The following is a 16,487-nucleotide window of genomic DNA, read 5'->3' as shown; positions in this document are numbered from 1 at the left end:
GCTCCCATGGATCTCAGCTGCGCAGTGGGGCTGGAGCGTAGCTGCGAAGAAAGTGAACACCTCTTCTCTGCCGTGGCAAACCTGAATAATCATCCCTGCTCACCTCCCTTCCCGATCTTCTCTCTCTCCCTCTGCCTCCCCCTCTGCCTCTCCAACTGAAAGGGAATATCCACCGCGTAGTATTGTTTACTTCTCTCGTTCTGCTCGTGTGCGCTGGCCTGAACCGACGACCATGTCCTCCCGGCAGATGCGCCGCCTACAGGAGTTCGTCGATCGTGCCACCGGCCCCGACGCAGAAAACTCGGGCAACAGTGATACCGTACCGAGCACGATGCAGGTGAAAAAATGGGCCCACCACCACCGACACAAGTCCAGGAAAACGAAGGCTGCCGCCGCCCTGACTGCAATCGCCACATCGTCTGCGGCCCCACAGGTGACCGGGACTAACATCCCTGCTGAGCCTCCTGCGCTGTCGTCCAGTACGTCAGAGCGATCCATGGGGGGTAAGAACAATGAGGTCAAAGCAGGTGCCTCTGCTTCAGCACCGCCGGCCGTGCCCAGCGCAAGGACGGACGACTGGGAGGAAGTGAGGGAAGGTGTGGAGCATACGAGTAACAGCACGGCAAGACGGTCTGCAAAGAGGGCACCGACGGAGGAGACGGCGGCCCGAGCAGAGGAGAGCGCTGCCGCCGCTGCCAAAGAAGCAAAGAGGCGGAAAAAGGCCGAGCAGAAGGAGTCGCGGCGGCGGCAGCAGCGGCAGCGACAGGCGGAGGAGGAGGCGCTGCTGGACGCCGTGTTGGCGCGCCGCGCCAATGAGCAAGTCGACCACTCCAGCAGCGACGGCGTGGGCAGTCCAGTCGCGGAGAATCACCCTGGTGGTGCGTCGATCACGGCAGCAGCATCTTTGCCAACGGGAGTGGGTCCGTCAGCGGGCGGTGCTGGTGAGACATCATTTCTTCATCTCGTTATGGCCTGCGACGTCAATCACCTCGACACGCGTCTGGAGCGGATTCGTTTGTTTGGCGCAGAGGCAGTCGAGGACGTCGGCGACGGGCGCACACCGCACCGCCGCGCTGACGGCCGCGTGCGGGACACTGGCAGCGTCTCTTTCTTCCCTGCGCATCACATGACGGTGAAATTTGTCCACAGCGCCTTCGCAACGCCGAACCGCTATCGCTGGATCCCGTACAACTCACTCGGCATTTTCCTCACCGTCGAAGAGGCCCACGATGCGTGGGGCCAAGCGTGGAGTGACTACCTCCTCGTCTGCTCCTCCAACGCCTTTCAGCGCGCGCAGGCGTCGCTGGAGAAGTGCCAGGAGCGCATGGGCAGCGTGCAAGACCTCGTCGACTGCCTTGCACGAAACCACGTCTACCACATACCCACCCTACTGCAGTGCATGTACGCCATGGAGGCCACCGGGGAGAGCGCCTTTGCCATGGAACTGCTGGATGTGGCGCTGTACCAAGTCGGCGTTGTGCTGCGCCGCTTTGCGCTCTCCGGAACGTGGGAGTCGCGGCAGCTGCCGTGCCACCGCAGCGCCAACGCGCTCGTCTTTCAGGTCATGCAGCGCGGCGTGCACGCGGCACTCAAGCGCGGCTGTCTCCACACCGCCTACGAGCGCACTCGCTGCCTCCTCTCTCTGGACCCGGAAGACCCGTGTGGCATGCTGCTACTGCTCGACTACACCGCTCTGCGAGCGAAGCGCTGGGTGTGGCTGCTGGAGCTGCGCCACCGTGCCCTTGCGGTGCGTGCGGCAAGCAGGCAGCTTCGCCGCGGCGTTGCCGCCGACTCCGAGGAAGCGGAGGTGAAGGAGGCGCTGGCAGCTGCGGGGCTGACGCTGCGTGACGCCACCCTCGCCGAAGACGTGCTTCGCCTTCCCAACTATGCGTTTAGCTGGGCGCTGGCGCGGCACTTCATTGAACGCGAAGAGGCGCGTCAGCGCTCTGACGAAGCGGGCGGCGGCGTGGGCCGGCCGTCGAAGGTGCTCCGTGGACTTACGAATGCGCAGCGTGCCTCCTTGGCAGCCACCCCGTCCTCAGGGGCGCTGCTCTCCGCGGCGGTGCTGCGCTTTCCGAAAGCGGCGGTTCGCCTGGTGGACGCCCTCGGTGGTGTTGACCTGGTGTGTGGCGACGAGGGGTCAACTCCGTCGTCGTCGTCGTCCCAGGTAAGCGTGTGGCAGCAGCTCATGGGCCAGGCAAGCGGCCAGCTTAACAACGTCGAGGAGGCCGCCATGCAGAGCCGCCTGGCGGATTTGTTCGTGACCCGTCACGTGGAGCTGTGGAAGCTGAGCGAGTGCGTCCTGCTTCTTCGGCACGTCGTGCAGCAGATAGTCTCCAATCCCACTAATCGCGTCGGTGCTGCAGACAGCGGTGAGGGCAGTGAGGAAAACCTCAACGAGACGTCCCTCACTCGTAGTGGTCAGTCACGCTACCGCAACGTCACGCGCGACTCCGTCATGGGAGCGAGTGTGGTGCCGATTCCTGCCGATCTGCTCGAGCCCGACACCGCGGAGTTGGCGATGGCGCAGGAAGCCACCGCGCTCGGCCTAGAGGCTGGTGGAGACGGAACGCAGCCAGCCACCGTGGAGCGGCTCATGCAGATGTTGCGTGGCAACCTAGAGGCGTTTGGCGAGAACGCGTACGTGCGCAACATGCTCGACGAGGTGCGCCGTGGGTTCCACGACCGCGTTGGGGGCAGCGCCCGCGAAGAGTCCGGAGACGATGAGGCTGGCGGGGAGGCGCACGACTGGTACGACGTCGACGAGAGCGAAGACATGGAGGCGCAGGAATGGTACAGCGTCGCCAGCGGTGAGAGCGGGGACGCCCACCAACACGAGACGCCAGGCGATGGTGATGTGGATGGCCACGCTGCGCGCCACTGAGCAAGTGCGTTGGGTGCAGGTCAAGTGCTGCTCACTATGGCCACCCCCCTCCTCTTCTCGTGGCACTGCAGGCACAGGACGACGCTGCCAACGTATAGACGGGAGGCAGTGTACTGGCATACACCCACGCTCACACGCACGTGTGTGTTGTGTGTGTGTGTGTGTGTGTGTGCTGTGCTGTGCTGCAGCACAATATGGGGGAGCGGCAACAGTGACATGCGTAATGGGTCGCGGGTGATTGTTTCGTTAAGGCCGCACCACGCGCCATACCTTCTTCTCGCTGACATCCATCTCAGGTGTCCTGGAGAGATGAGGGGACCGTCTCATGTGAAAACAATAGCGAGGGTGTACGAAGATAGAAAGAGGGGGGACGACGGGGTGGGGGGGGGGAGCAGCACCGCCACAGCCACTGCCGCGTCGGTGCAGATACCCTCTGCCCCTTCCTGTTCTCACCCCCGTCACGGGCTCGCTCACAATACGTTCAAGCTCGCTCCCAACGCACCTTGGGCGTCTCTCGAAGCCTCTTGAACGCGCGCGCGCCACATGATGATAATGAAGGGTATGTGTGTGTGTGTGGGTGTGGGTGTGAACCCGCCTCGTCGGAGAGTGCATGCAGAAGACCCCCGTGACCCACCCTCTCCTTCCCCCTCCCTTCATTCTTCTCCTCCTCCTCGGCGCGCACCCCCCCCCCTCGCTTCATCCCTACTCCCTTCGGCAGCAAACAACCACGACGGTGCCTTGGCAAGAATTCACGGCAAATGTGGCTCTTATCTTCCGTGGCCGCTAGGACACGGTCGTCATCCGCACTCACTTCACCGTTGTGGCCGATGAACGGCGATGGCAACGCATCACTACCGTTGGAGTGCCGCCTTATTCGTGTCAGCAAGGAGGACATCAGCCACGTCACAGCGGACGACATCAAACGTGTGAGAGCCCGCCTCACGAACGACGAGCTCACCACCTCACTGCGGCTTCTGGTGGAGACAAATCGATTCGCCGATGTACTCGCCTCAGCATCGTCCTCGGCGTGGGCGGAGGCAGCCACGGGGGTGACGGAGGTGCACATGGGCCTGAGTGGCAACGTGATGCGAGACCGCCTCAGTCTCTTGTACTCCATGTTGCCCTACGTGTCGGACAATTTCCTCCTCGCCATGGGTAACTCCTACTCACCCAGCCGCTAGGGTCGCTCTCACTCCCCGCCTCACCTCACCCTCCTCCCTCCCTCCCTCCCTCTCTCGTACACGTCCGAAGACACTCAGACGCGGGGAGCAGCGAGAAAAATAGGGAGAGGAGAGATCTGCTGGAATGAGTCGAGTGCTTCGTGGAATGCCGGTAGGACCATGAATGTGTGGATGACTGTGTATGCTTGACGGCAGCCAACCCCCTAGAGGGGAAAGGGGTGGATCAGTGGAGACATCGCCTTGCCCTTCGCGGAATGCCCACCCACCCCTCTTCCCTCCTCATATTACGTCTCTCCCCCCTTCCTCCTCTCTCGCACACACACGGGCGGCATCTCGCTAGCCCCCTGCGTTAGGCCCCATTTCTGCACCTCTCTCCCTCTCTCTCTTCCCTACTCCTTGCCCTGGAGCCTTCACTCTGGTTGCCCTCCGTCTCGTTGTCGCCTCTCACAGAAACGCCAAGCGCATCGGCATACACACAAGCGCGCCCACAGCTCATATTCGCAGCCACACCTCGCCGCCTCATCCCCTCTTTCTCCTCCTGCGTCTCTTAGAGATGTCCGACACCTCTGCGTCTCCGTCGCCGTCGCTCGCACCCTACGAGGCGTTCACCCTTCGTGACTACGTGCTGCATCAACGTGTATTACAGCAGCTGTTGTTGTCGCAGCCTGTGTGGCTGCTCGACGAAGTGCTCGGCCTGCGGTATCGCGCACGACTCCAGCTGCGTCTCTCACCACACCCGCAGCTGTGCTTCAGGGAGGACGCTGCAGGTGGCCTTTACTCCGAGGTGGACCAGCAGCTGAAGGAACGTCATGACGCATCGGAGCACCGTGGCAATGACTGCCAGGCGACCGAAGGGGAGGATGGATATCCTGTTGTCCCTCTCACCCCCGCGTGCAGCATCGAGCTGTCGGCGGGGGTGAGCGAGACGTGTGACAGTGGCCTGCGTCTCTGTGTTGCGCCTGCCGCTGACTGTGGTACCACCACGTCAGCCGAGTCGGTTTCCTTTCTCATCATCCCCGCTTCCACGGCGGCTGGTTTCACCCCTGCCTCGGCCTGGGTGACAGTACTGCGTCGTCTCTGCCGATTGCCAAGTGCGCCGCAACGCTCGAGTGGCGCTATCGACGTTACTGAACGAGCGAGAGGCAACTGGAACTCACTGTCGGTGCTTTCTCACGTGGATCCCGTGTCGACCGACCAGAGACGCGCAGACACTTCCTCAGCGATCAAGGAAAGTGATGAGGACACGTTGCCGCTAGCAGCGCCGACCCCAAGCCCTCGTAGTCGTTGTGCCTCGCCTCCCCCGCCTGTACAGGCACTTCCTGGATCTCCGGCGCACTTGACAGCCGGTGCAGATATGGGCAGGGAAGTGAAAGAAGAGAATAGTCGACAACTCGAGTTCCTCTCCGCGGCCCTGCGCGCCCGAACTCGCGAAGCCGCTGAGCTCAAAGCACATCTCCAACGAGTGGCTACGACGACATCCACCGTAGCTGCCGTGGTTGACAGCGTCACCCATGCCACTCCTGCTGAAACGACCGCTGAGGAGGAAGTCGAGCGACCTTCGACGATGGCGCACGTCAGCAGCGGCCTCGTGCCGGCCCTGCAGCGGTTTCCGCCTCACCTAACCGAGGCGTCGTCCGAGGACGATGAGGGCTGTGGAAACGAGGACGAGGGGAAAGCTGCAGGCGAGCAAGGCGCTATTCAAGAGGTGCGGAGCAGCTTCAGAGACAACGCCAACTGCGCGTCCTTCAGCCTCTCCGAAGACTCGGGACGGCCACAGGCGCCACGCAGCGGTCATGTGTGCAACCTCGGCTCCCTCGGCCCTACGTATGGCGACGAGGATGCGCTGCGCATTTACAACGAAATCCACGGAGGTCACAGCAGCACCTGCAGTAGTGCCAATGACTCCTCGACCTCATCCATGTCAAGCGCCACCTCGGTACACATGCCACCACCAGGTGAGTGAAGTGGCCTAGTACGGACCGACAGCACCGCAGAGTGTGTTTGGGTGTGCAAAGCGTCTCTGCATGCGCTGCCAGAAGAGGCGCACCCGTGCGTCTACGTCAAGGCAACATTTAGGGAGAGAAAGGAGGCCATAGCTGCCTCGCTGTGGACATGTGCGTGTGCCTGTCGGTCAGTGCAGCCGATGCGTCCACGATGACTTCCTATTTGTGTGCGCCTCTCTCGCAGCTTGTCGCTCTCTCTCTCTCTCTCCCTCCCCCCTCCAGTCTGCCTCGTTACGTGACCCAATGTTCATTTCACTCGATGCGCACCCACTCGATGCACACACGCACACACTCGCACAAGTGTGTATGTGTGGGCGCGTGTGTGCATCGAGTGAAAAACAAAGAAGTCTCAGCGGGACGCGTGCACGTCTGCTCTCGACAACCGGATACATCAAGTAGGGGGTCAACTCTTCCTCCACCCAGTAGACCCCCACATACACACACACCCACACATACACTCCCCTAGAGCATTCCAGCATCCCTCAGGCACGTGCACTATCGTCTCTTCCTTCGCCTCCCCCCCCCTTTGCTCACTCGGTGACGAAAACACGCGGGCTACCCCATCGTTACACGCACGGCCATTCGTTTTTTTTCCTCCCCCCTCCCTCTCTCTGATGACGGAGGAGGGGATACCGCAGTGCCTGGCAGCTTGGGGGTCAAGCACCTACAACGTAGGGGAGGTCAGAGCGATGCATCGCTACGGGTGTCGGCGGTGAGGTCCTGGGTGGCGTTGCGTCGGAGCGACCCGCGACAGCAAACGCGTCTGTGCCATCCGTGTGATGGACACTGCGTGAGCCTGACTCGAGCGCATCCCACCCGACCCTCTCTGCCTACTGGTCTGGGGAGTCTGCCCCACTCCCCAAGTGATGTACCAGGTGGTGGCCGGCACAGTGGGAGCGTCTGTGGGGTGACCTGCGGAGGGGGGGGGGGGGTAGAGTTTGACGCAGGAGCCGTGCTTCGATGACTGAGTCTGCGCATTGCCGTAGCGCGTGTGTCTACGGCTGGTTCGCACCGCGCGATGGGCCCTGCGAGACAGGCCGTGGCGGGGGGTGGTGACCGAGTGGGGGAGCTCGACCTCATGTGCTGCGTGGCAAAAGGGCTGGACTCGTTAGGAGAAAACGAGTGACGGCTTTGCCCCCCCCCCCCTTCTTGTCTCGATGCGTTTCTCTTCGTGTTCTTCGCTCAGCTTACGCACGTCTCAGCGTCGTCCTTGTATCTTTCGTCCGCCTATTGTCTCCAACTCTTCATTTTTGCTCTGCTGCTCCCTCTCGCGGAGTCACGCGCAGGTTCGCACCAACACCGACACACACGCAGGCATATTTTACATTGGCAGCACTCCCTCCACCGTTTCTCTTCCTCTCTTCCTCCAGGCACACTCCTCATCAAGAGCTCTACTGATTCGTCTTGAGGGAAACCCCTTTTTGCCTGGCGTGAGAGAATTCTCAGCCCGGAGGTATTGGCGCTCTCACCTTGTCCGCCTGCCTTGGGGGGTTTGACGGTGCGGCAAAGCGTTTGTCTCCTTGGGTGATTGCCGTCAAGCGTACACACGCACAGCACTACGTCTCCCCCTCCCTCTCTTCGTAGATCATTATGGGTGCAGCGGTGGCTCGCGTATTGCATGATGTGGCCGCATGTCTGCCACGCCTGCCGCCCGCCCGGCATGGTACTCTACTGGCCGTCGCACTCGGCGCTGGCTACGTGCTCCTGCGCCAGCGCCTCGTACCCAAGTGGGCCACGCAGAAGTGGTTCCTGCTCTCCACCACCGCGCTGATGATTCCGTCCTGTGCGCTTGCCTACCTACTTGATCCACTCCGCTACCTCGGGGTGCCGCGGCTGTGTGTGCAAAACGTCTGCGTCTTTATCCTTAGCCACGCCTTCAAGGCCATCTGGTGGCTTAACCCGCAGATCCGCATGCACGTGAAATTTGACGCCAATGGAGATGAAAAGCCGGCGTGCTGGGACGACATCTCCCGCACTGGGGTTGCCTTCATGCTGAACCACACCTCCTTCTGGGACCCCTTCCAAATGATTGGCATTACGCCCACAGCGCACCTCATGCAGACCCGCACACTGATGAAGTCGTCGCTGCGCAAAATCCCGATCTTCGGTGGCATCTTCGACCGCGTCGGGCACTTTCCAGTGTACTTCAAGTCGGACTCGGCCTGTAGCTTTGAGGTGGACAAGGAGCGGCAAGCGCAGGTGCAGCAGGCGATCGACGCCCACCTGCGCCTCGGCGGCAGCCTCGCAATGTTTCCTGAAGGCGCCATCAACAAACACCCGCAGGTGCTGCTGACGTTCCGCTACGGCACCTTCGCCACCATCATCAAGCATCGCATGGAAGTCTACTATATGGTCTCTGTTGGCAGCGAGAAGACGTGGCCGTTGGGGATGCTTTACGGTGGGCTACCGGCCGACATCTACATCCGCATTGGTGCCTACCCGATCGACTATGACAGAGACTCCAGCAAAAGCCTCGCGGTGGGGCTGCAGAAGCGCATGCAGGAGGTGCGGGACGAGATCGAAGCGGAGGTGGCCGCCGCGGAGGAGGCGGAGCGGCGGCGCAGGGGTCTGGTGTCGGAGGCGAAGGAGACGATCATACGGAGCGTTAAGCCGCTCCGCGCTGCTCGTGAAGCCCATGCGGCAACCTTGACGGCATAAAGCGGCCACAACGCCTCCGCGAGTAGCGAATTGCGTTGTTGTGCGGCATCTGACCGGTGTGGTTGTGTGCGAGGGCGTGAGGGTAACGAGAAGGAAAAGAACACCGAGATGTGTCTGTGGCCCAATGGTCGAAGACGCACGAACAGAGAAGTACAAGCTTCATCACCCCACTGCTCTAGCGGGGTCCAGCGCCTCGTAACCCACCGCCCGGCACCTCGCCCTCTCTGCTTGTATGTAGTTTGCTCCTTCCTCCCTCGTTCCCTCTCATGTACCCTTGCATGATGTTTCAACGTTAGTTTCGTAGCACTGATGCTGTCCGGCGGCTGCGATCGTCTTGGCTGCTCGTTGATCGGTGCTTGATCAACCTGCGTAACTGCAGAGGTGTGCATCGATGCCTGTTGTCAGCGTGTTCCGCTTCTTCCTTGAGTTGTACTGCGCTATAGCATGGCTCTCCTCGCCACCCCACCGCTGCTCTTGAGTCTGTGGCCGAGGTGCACGGCCAGGAATAACGGGAGGAGTGACGAGGAGGAGGAGGAGGAAGAGGGCAGGCCGGAGGACACATGAAGCAACCCTCGGTCGCTGCCACAATACACACACACACACACACAGTGCAGCGCTCATGTTCTCGTCTTCTATACTTACCCCCACCCCATCGCACGTGCACAGCGCCCGGTACTCGTGCGGAGTCGCGCTCCCGCGTCGTGCACACACCCCCCCCCCTATGAGGGGATGTGGGGCGCTATTCTGCTGCACCTCAGCACTTTCGCAGCGCTCTCAGAGGCGTCGTCTTATTCGGCCCCCCCCCCCCCGCCCTCCCCCCCTCTTGAGCCAGCTGGCGTGGCGACGAAGCGGCAGAAGAGAGGGGAACAGGCGGGGGACAACGCCGCGTTGCTCATTCACGCCACCGACACAGCGACTTGCCAGCACGCCCATTGCAAAGCAAACAGACGTCCTTGAGGCGTTTGAGTACACGTAAACGCCACCATGTGCGACCTCCACTCTCCCTCTTCAGGTTTTCCTCGCACCTCCGCACCACTTCTGCAATCCAACGCGCATGCGAGAGATGCAGAACACGAGAGACACAGGCATGAACGCATGCGCGCGTTCCCTGAGCACAATCGGTGTCGAGTATATGACGGGCCAGGCATATCTGCTTCAGCCCCCCTTACATGCTGTCTATGTTCTCCATCCTCCCCCCTCCCTCTCTCTGATGACGGAGGAGGGGATACCGCAGTGCCTGGCAGCTTGGGGGTCAAGCACCTACAACGTAGGGGAGGTCAGAGCGATGCATCGCTACGGGTGTCAGCGGTGAGGTCCTGGGTGGCGTTGCGTCGGAGCGACCCGCGACAGCAAATGCGTCTGTGCCATCCGTGTGATGGACACTGCGTGAGTCTGACTCGAGCGCATCCCACCCGACCCTCTCTGCCTACTGGTCTGGGGAGTCTGCCCCACTCCCCAAGTGATGTACCAGGTGGTGGCCGGCACAGTGGGAGCGTCTGTGGGGTGACCTGCGGAGCGGGGGGGGTAGAGTTTGACGCAGGAGCCGTGCTTCGATGACTGAGTCTGCGCATTGCCGTAGCGCGTGTGTCTACGGCTGGCTCGCACCGCGCGATGGGCCCTGCGAGACAGGCCGTGGCGGGGGGTGGTGACCGAGTGGGGGAGCTCGACCTCATGTGCTGCGTGGCAAAAGGGCTGGACTCGTTAGGAGAAAACGATAGAGTCTTCGTGCTCTTCGACTCCCTCTCACACACGTCCCTTGTCTCTCCTCCTTTCTCTCCTTCAGTGTTCATGTGCACGTGTACGTGTGTGTGTGTGTATGCAGTGCGCTTCTTCGTCGGTCTGCGCTCTACAAACGCTCGCTCGTTTTGTCTCTCACACTCCCACACTCGTGCCGTCCCTCTCGCTCTACGAATAACGCAACGGAAAGAGGGAAGCCGCAGTCATGATAATCAGCAACTCCACCCTCGTCCTGTGGACTGCCTTCGCGATCTGGTACGTACTACTTGCTCGGCGCTTTGTGCCTGTCAAGCTCATGCGTGTATGGTTTCTGTTGGTTAACCTTTTCACGATTCTGCCAGTGTCAGCGGTGACGAAGGTTATTGCGCAGCTGGGACGCCTCGGTGTGCCAACACACCACGTGCAGCGTCTGTGCATCATACCGCTGGTTTTAGCCTTCCGCACGGTGTCGTGGCTTAACCCGCAGATCCGCATGCGCCTCCGCTTTCACTGTGATGAGAAGTGCAGGCAACTATCGTGGAGGGACATTCCCCTGCATAACTGCGCGTACGTCGGCAATCACACCTCCTTCTGGGACGTCTACGCCTTCATTGTACTGACACCGCTGAGGCACATCCTCAACACGCGCACACTGATGAAGTCGTCGCTGCGCAAAATCCCGATCTTCGGTGGCATCTTCGACCGCGTCGGGCACTTTCCAGTGTACTTCAAGTCGGACTCGGCCTGTAGCTTTGAGGTGGACAAGGAGCGGCAAGCGCAGGTGCAGCAGGCGATCGACGCCCACCTGCGCCTCGGTGGCAGCCTCGCAGTGTTCCCTGAAGGCGCCATCAACAAACACCCGCAGGTGCTGCTGACGTTCCGCTACGGCACCTTCGCCACCATCATCAAGCATCGCATGGAAGTCTACTACATGGTCCATGTGGGTGGTGAGAAGACGTGGCCGTGGTGGACAATGCTCGGGGGTATGCCAGCAGACCTGCATATACGCGTCGGCCGCTTTCTCATCGACTATGACAGAGACTCCAGCAAAGACGTGGCATGGCGGATGCAGCAGCACATGCAGAGGGTCTACAACGAAGTTCTTAACGAGGCGGAAGGCGAGGACGCCGTGACCGCTGAGGCAAAGGCGAGGGTGTCCTTGGTACCAGCTCCAACCAAGGAGAAGCAGAGCTGATGAAGAGTGACGTAGGGCACTGCTTTCCCCCTGCAGGTCAGTGCGTCGTGAGCTGTGGTGGGCGAGCAGCAGGTGGCTGTATGCGAGAGAAACCAAATCGATACCGGAAGGAGAGCGCAATTTATGGGAAGGAGCCGGGTACTGTAGCGCATCGCCGTCTGGGTGGGCTCACTTGCATGGACCTCCCCCACCCACCCCTCGCACGCTCTGCTACGCACGGTGCGCGGCGACGACAGGCCTTTCATTTTTGTGGCTCGCTAGCCTTTTGTTGGTGGCAAGAGTGTGTGGGGGAGTTGTGCGTCGGCTACCTCTCCCGTCCTCCCTCCCTACTGTCACCTATCATGATGTTGCCAGGGGGATATTAGGCTGCTTGCTGGCACAGGGCTATTCGGCTTCGCTCCAGCATGTGCACTGACACCGTTGATATCGCTCATGTGTGTGTGTGTGTTCGCCAGCGTGACGAGGAGGGCCTTTCTTTGAATGACGATGGTGCGCTCGCAGGCACGGCGCCGCCGCCGCCGCCGCCCCCCTCTTTCAAGGCTTTTTCTGTTTTATTTGTCTATTCTTTGACGGTATCGTTGGGGGATGGTGTCTCTCTTCTCCCCACACCCTGCCCGCTTCGCCAAGTGGGGCGTTCCAGCTCCCGCGCCACCTCAGCGCGCACACATCGCTGTCCTCCTGAGTTCCTTCTCTCTTCCAGATCATAATCGGCTCGACAACCATCACCCCACCCCTGACTTAAAGGGCCGAAAAGAAAGAAACGCAAAGAGTAGAGCACACGTGTACCAACTCGGTGCTAGCGTATCAGGCGTGCTCACCGCTACTTGAAGGTCGGCGCGGCAGCTCCCCAACGGTGAGCGAGATAGCTGATGTACGTGGGCGCAGAAGGAAAGCTAAGCGACTTGAACACACACACACGCGCGCGCGTGTGTGTGCGCTGTAGCCACTGGGCTCGCCTCCACCTTTCCCTCTCCCTTTCCTCGACATTCTATGACTCATGTCTCTAGCTCTCTTTCCTCCCCCGCTCCTCGCTCTCACCACTGCCTCTGGGGCTGCCCCTCTCTTTGCTGCTTCCTGGCAGTCTACATCCCTTCCGTCGGTATACACACAGTCGCCAGTGCACCCCGCCGCTCTCTCGCCAAGCAGCAGCGAGGGGGAAAAGCGAGAACTTTTTCATCGGCGTGCTCCCGCCCCCTCGCGTGCGCGGTAGGGGAGAAAAAAGCGGAGCAGAGGTCACTCCGGCTCGGATTGTCACCACAACTCTTCACCCGTGTCTCCCCGTGCCTCTCCGTCACAGCGGTCGCCATGTTCACGACTCACAGCGCACAGTCGCGGGCGCAGGCCAATCAGTCGTGCTGGGTGCGCAACTGGCCACGCGCTTTTCTCGGCATGTCGCTTGCCGTCGTCGTGCTGTCCTTTGTGGGCATCATCCTGAGCTTTATCAAGATCATCTACTCCCCGAATGTGGTGTTGCTGAATGTGTACTGTCTCATCTTCAGCCTGCTCGGCCTCTCTGCAGAGCTGCGGCAGTTTTCAGTGCTACGCAGAGTCGTGTACAAGTGGATGAAGTATTTTTACTTCCTCGTCTACTACCGCGCGCGTGGCATCTTTTACATCCTTTTCGGCATTTTGCTGCTCGGCAACGGCACCATTGAGACCGTCGGCGGCGTCGTCGCAATTGTACTCGGCGTGTTGATGCTACTCGTGGGCGTGGGGGTGGGCCTGCCCGAGTTCGAGGACGCGGCAGAGGCGAGGCGCGTCCAGGAGGAGTTCCAGCGGTACTACGGCGGCGGCTCATCGAGCTCTGCCGCGCCAGCGGCAGCGTCCGTCCCAGCGCCGGCTTCCTCAGCCACCAACAACTGTGGGCAGGCTGAGACCCTTGCCGTGCCGGCGGGAGCCAACTTATACCGCGAGTACAACTTCGGCGACTCGCCACTCAGGGAAGAGCCTACGGCGATCAGCAACCCCAAGTCAAGCGCGAATCCCTATGAGGAAGAGAGGGGCCTCCAGAGAGAGGGGCCCAATATGTTCGCCGCCACCGTAACCCCGCCGGTGTCGGAGACTCGCCTCACACGCGGTGAAAGTGAGAGTGCATTGAAGCAGGAGTTCGCGCAGGCGATGGCCAAAGACGTTGAAGAGGATCTTAAGTAGAGAGCGTATCGGTTATGGCAAGAGCCGGGGAAGGAAATGGTTCGGCCCCTCCTCCTCCTCCACGTACGCTCGACACGAAGAGAGGAGCAGACGAAAAGGCCCGCGTGCTGGAACATCACGCAAGGGATGTGCGGGGAAATGCACGGACTGTGCGCGTGCGTGAGTGGGTGCGTGTGGGAGGGTGTGAAGCGGGTCTCTCCTGCACCCCCTTTCTCCTCTTCTTATGGGGAAAGTGTGGCGTCACTGTCTCCCCCCCTCTGCTTGTGGCTGTTTATTTCTGCGCCTATGAGGTGGATCTGCTGCCCCTGCCCCTCTCACCACGGTGCTGCCGTCTCGGTGGTCAGCGACATTCCTCGCCGTGCTCGGCGGTATGTGGGAGGGTTGCGCCTTTCTTTTACCTCTTCGAAACTGAGGGAAATGCGGCCGCAAACACGAGGGAAAAGATGTATGAGTGGCGACTTCTCTCTCTCTCTAGCCCCACGGTACGCTATGCTGGCGCGACCGCTTTTACGTATCAGCGCAGGCGGTGGCACCGCTGTGTATAGTCGCGACGTACGACTGCAATGTCAGCGGAAGTCGCTGAAGACTCACTCTTCTTTTCCCCCACATCTCCAGCCTATCGGCACAGTCACGCCCGCTGATCTCTCTCGCTCTTCCACCGGCCTCTCTCTCCCTCTCTCTCTCGGTTCTAGAACTGCGGCGTATTGCTTCGCTGCCGCCTCTTACTCACCAGGGCATACAACACCATACACGCCTCCACGCCGCGGCAACAGGCGAGCGCCGTGCGGCTTCTCCCTTCTCCGACACGGTCAGCTGCACCTCAATGAAAAAGGGCGACGGCCCTCCGCCGGCTCATGACGCGCATAGGCGTCCGCCTCGGACGGCGTCGTTGTATGGACCCACCAGCAGCACTGGTGCCACAGCAGCTGCGAAGTCGGCAGTGGCGCAGTGGCGCGTTGACCCACGCTTTGATCCGATGTTTGGGCGCGCAGATAAGCGCGCGTTCGAGCAACATTACGGCTTCCTGCGCGAGGCGGAGGCAAAGGAGGAAGAGGAGCGGCGCTTCCGCATCAAGTGTCTGAGGTGCGTCATTCGCCGCTGCGAGTTGGAGGAGGTCGGCGAGGACCTCGATGACTATGATTTGTCTGACTACGAGCAGGAGGTCTTCGGCGAGGATCATCAGCGCGAGCTGCGCGAGATGAAGCTCACACCGCCACAGCGGCTCTACGCTGAACTCGAGCAGCTTCAACGAGCCTCACAACTGTATGTGTCCAAGACGCGCGATGCCTCTGTCAAGGACCGGCGATCCAGCGTGAAGAAGAACCTCCTCCGGAAGGAGGTGGCGGCCGTGAAGGCCGGAATAAAGGCAAGGCCGTACTTCCCGAAGCGCGCCGAGGTGAAGCGTGCGACGACGGCGGACACCTTCTCACGCCTCCACGACAGGGGCGGCAAAGCCGCGGTGGAGCGCTACGTAATTCGCAAGCGGAAAAAGTAGCGCAGGGGAGAGGCTGAGGGCACGAGGGGGGTGTAGAATTAGGGGAGAGGGCACGGGAGAGGGCACAGGAGAAGAGGCGCTCTTCAACCTACCGCGCCGGTCCGCGTCCCTCCGCCCCCCCCCCCCACTCCCACTCCTACTCCCGCACCCCCTCGTGCCGCCTTTCTCTCTCTCTCTTCATCGCCAGGACCTGCTCGTGCTGAAACGCTCTGCTGCACTCCCGTTGACCTCCGCCCTTCCTTTCCCTTCTCTCTCTCTCATGTGTGTGTGTGTGGGGGGGATATGTTTGATCGGCGTAATATGACACATCGTCTAAGACGTAAGCGGGGGAGAAGTGTAGTCCGCCCTTATTGCCAGTGCTGCTCTGTTGTCGCAGCAACCGGCCAACCGCCCGCACGCACGTTGCTGTGTTGAAGAAGGACAGGTGAAACGAGGGGGCCACTTAAAACACGCACACGTACCCACGCCGGGCACGTGTCCGGCGTGGGTACGTGTGCGTCAGCTGAAGAGAGCTGACGGCGGCCTTAGGATGGGGGGATCGTCATCTTTGCCACGGCTATAGCGTGATGCACTGGCATTTGGTGCGAGCATGTCTGGCGAAGATGGTCACACGCGGATATCAGCAATGCACGCCGTACAAAGCTACGGTGGGCACACGAAAGGGGTAAAGGGAGGGGGTTGCTCCGGACAGCGTCGCTTCTCCCCCCCCCCCACACACACACACACGCACTGCCCCTCCCGTCTTATACTGCTTTGAACTCTGGGGTCCATTCGCTTCTCCCCTCCCCCCCGCCCCGACTCTCTCTCGCTCTCGTCTTCGTGCTTCGACGGCACTTTCTGAGGACCATCCACCACGCACACCTTCTCGAAGAGTTAGATTCACCACCGTCGCCGTGCATACGCCCACCTGCCCCACCCCCAAGTTGCCTAACGCATACGCACGCACGCGCGCAGGTTGTCAAGCACGCGCACAGGGCGTTCATCAAAACTTACACACGAACACCATCGCTGACCGGCTCACACACACACACACATCCTTCTCTTACTTCATATCCCTTTCTTCCCCTCTTCCCCTCCCTCTCCTTTGTGCTCTTGTTGGCTTCTGCGATTTTCGCTCTCCTTTGTTTTCCTGCTCCTCCCACATTGCTGCTTGCCTGTCTGTCTGTCTGTCTTGGGTGTCAGTGAGGGAGTCCCCGTCGTACGT

At 60.9% G+C, this 16,487-nt stretch overlaps 7 protein-coding genes across 7 annotated transcripts, besides 2 other annotated features; all 7 read left to right on the top strand.

The window, feature by feature from the left end:
* Positions 1-232: 232 nt before the first annotated feature.
* On the top strand, positions 233-2,884 carry LPMP_041030 (hypothetical protein; the record flags this gene model as incomplete). The annotated part of the gene is made up of 1 exon (XM_010705446.1): positions 233-2,884. The coding sequence occupies one exon, from the start codon at positions 233-235 to the stop codon at positions 2,882-2,884; it is 2,652 nt and encodes an 883-aa protein (XP_010703748.1).
* A 758-nt stretch (positions 2,885-3,642) lies between these two features.
* On the top strand, positions 3,643-4,065 carry LPMP_041020 (hypothetical protein; the record flags this gene model as incomplete). The annotated part of the gene is made up of 1 exon (XM_010705445.1): positions 3,643-4,065. The coding sequence occupies one exon, from the start codon at positions 3,643-3,645 to the stop codon at positions 4,063-4,065; it is 423 nt and encodes a 140-aa protein (XP_010703747.1).
* A 553-nt stretch (positions 4,066-4,618) lies between these two features.
* LPMP_041010 (hypothetical protein) lies at positions 4,619-6,028 on the top strand (the record flags this gene model as incomplete). The annotated part of the gene is made up of 1 exon (XM_010705444.1): positions 4,619-6,028. The coding sequence occupies one exon, from the start codon at positions 4,619-4,621 to the stop codon at positions 6,026-6,028; it is 1,410 nt and encodes a 469-aa protein (XP_010703746.1).
* A 633-nt stretch (positions 6,029-6,661) lies between these two features.
* Positions 6,662-7,182: a repeat region.
* A 476-nt stretch (positions 7,183-7,658) lies between these two features.
* Positions 7,659-8,726, top strand: LPMP_041000 (phospholipid/glycerol acyltransferase, putative; the record flags this gene model as incomplete). The annotated part of the gene is made up of 1 exon (XM_010705443.1): positions 7,659-8,726. One exon carries the CDS (start codon positions 7,659-7,661, stop codon positions 8,724-8,726), a length of 1,068 nt encoding a protein of 355 aa, XP_010703745.1.
* Positions 8,727-9,975: 1,249 nt separating this feature from the next.
* Positions 9,976-10,433: a repeat region.
* Positions 10,434-10,668: 235 nt separating this feature from the next.
* LPMP_040990 (phospholipid/glycerol acyltransferase, putative) lies at positions 10,669-11,637 on the top strand (the record flags this gene model as incomplete). Its single annotated transcript, XM_010705442.1, has 1 exon — positions 10,669-11,637. One exon carries the CDS (start codon positions 10,669-10,671, stop codon positions 11,635-11,637), a length of 969 nt encoding a protein of 322 aa, XP_010703744.1.
* A 1,305-nt stretch (positions 11,638-12,942) lies between these two features.
* On the top strand, positions 12,943-13,788 carry LPMP_040980 (hypothetical protein; the record flags this gene model as incomplete). The annotated part of the gene is made up of 1 exon (XM_010705441.1): positions 12,943-13,788. One exon carries the CDS (start codon positions 12,943-12,945, stop codon positions 13,786-13,788), a length of 846 nt encoding a protein of 281 aa, XP_010703743.1.
* An 823-nt stretch (positions 13,789-14,611) lies between these two features.
* On the top strand, positions 14,612-15,283 carry LPMP_040970 (hypothetical protein; the record flags this gene model as incomplete). The annotated part of the gene is made up of 1 exon (XM_010705440.1): positions 14,612-15,283. The coding sequence occupies one exon, from the start codon at positions 14,612-14,614 to the stop codon at positions 15,281-15,283; it is 672 nt and encodes a 223-aa protein (XP_010703742.1).
* Positions 15,284-16,487: the final 1,204 nt, after the last annotated feature.

The sequence above is a fragment of the Leishmania panamensis genome (genome assembly GCF_000755165.1).
Source record: "Leishmania panamensis strain MHOM/PA/94/PSC-1 chromosome 4 sequence".
Classification (NCBI taxonomy): Eukaryota; Euglenozoa; class Kinetoplastea; order Trypanosomatida; family Trypanosomatidae; genus Leishmania; species Leishmania panamensis.
The sequence above is the reverse complement of the archived record's forward strand: the minus strand, read 5'-3'. Positions and strand labels throughout refer to the sequence as shown.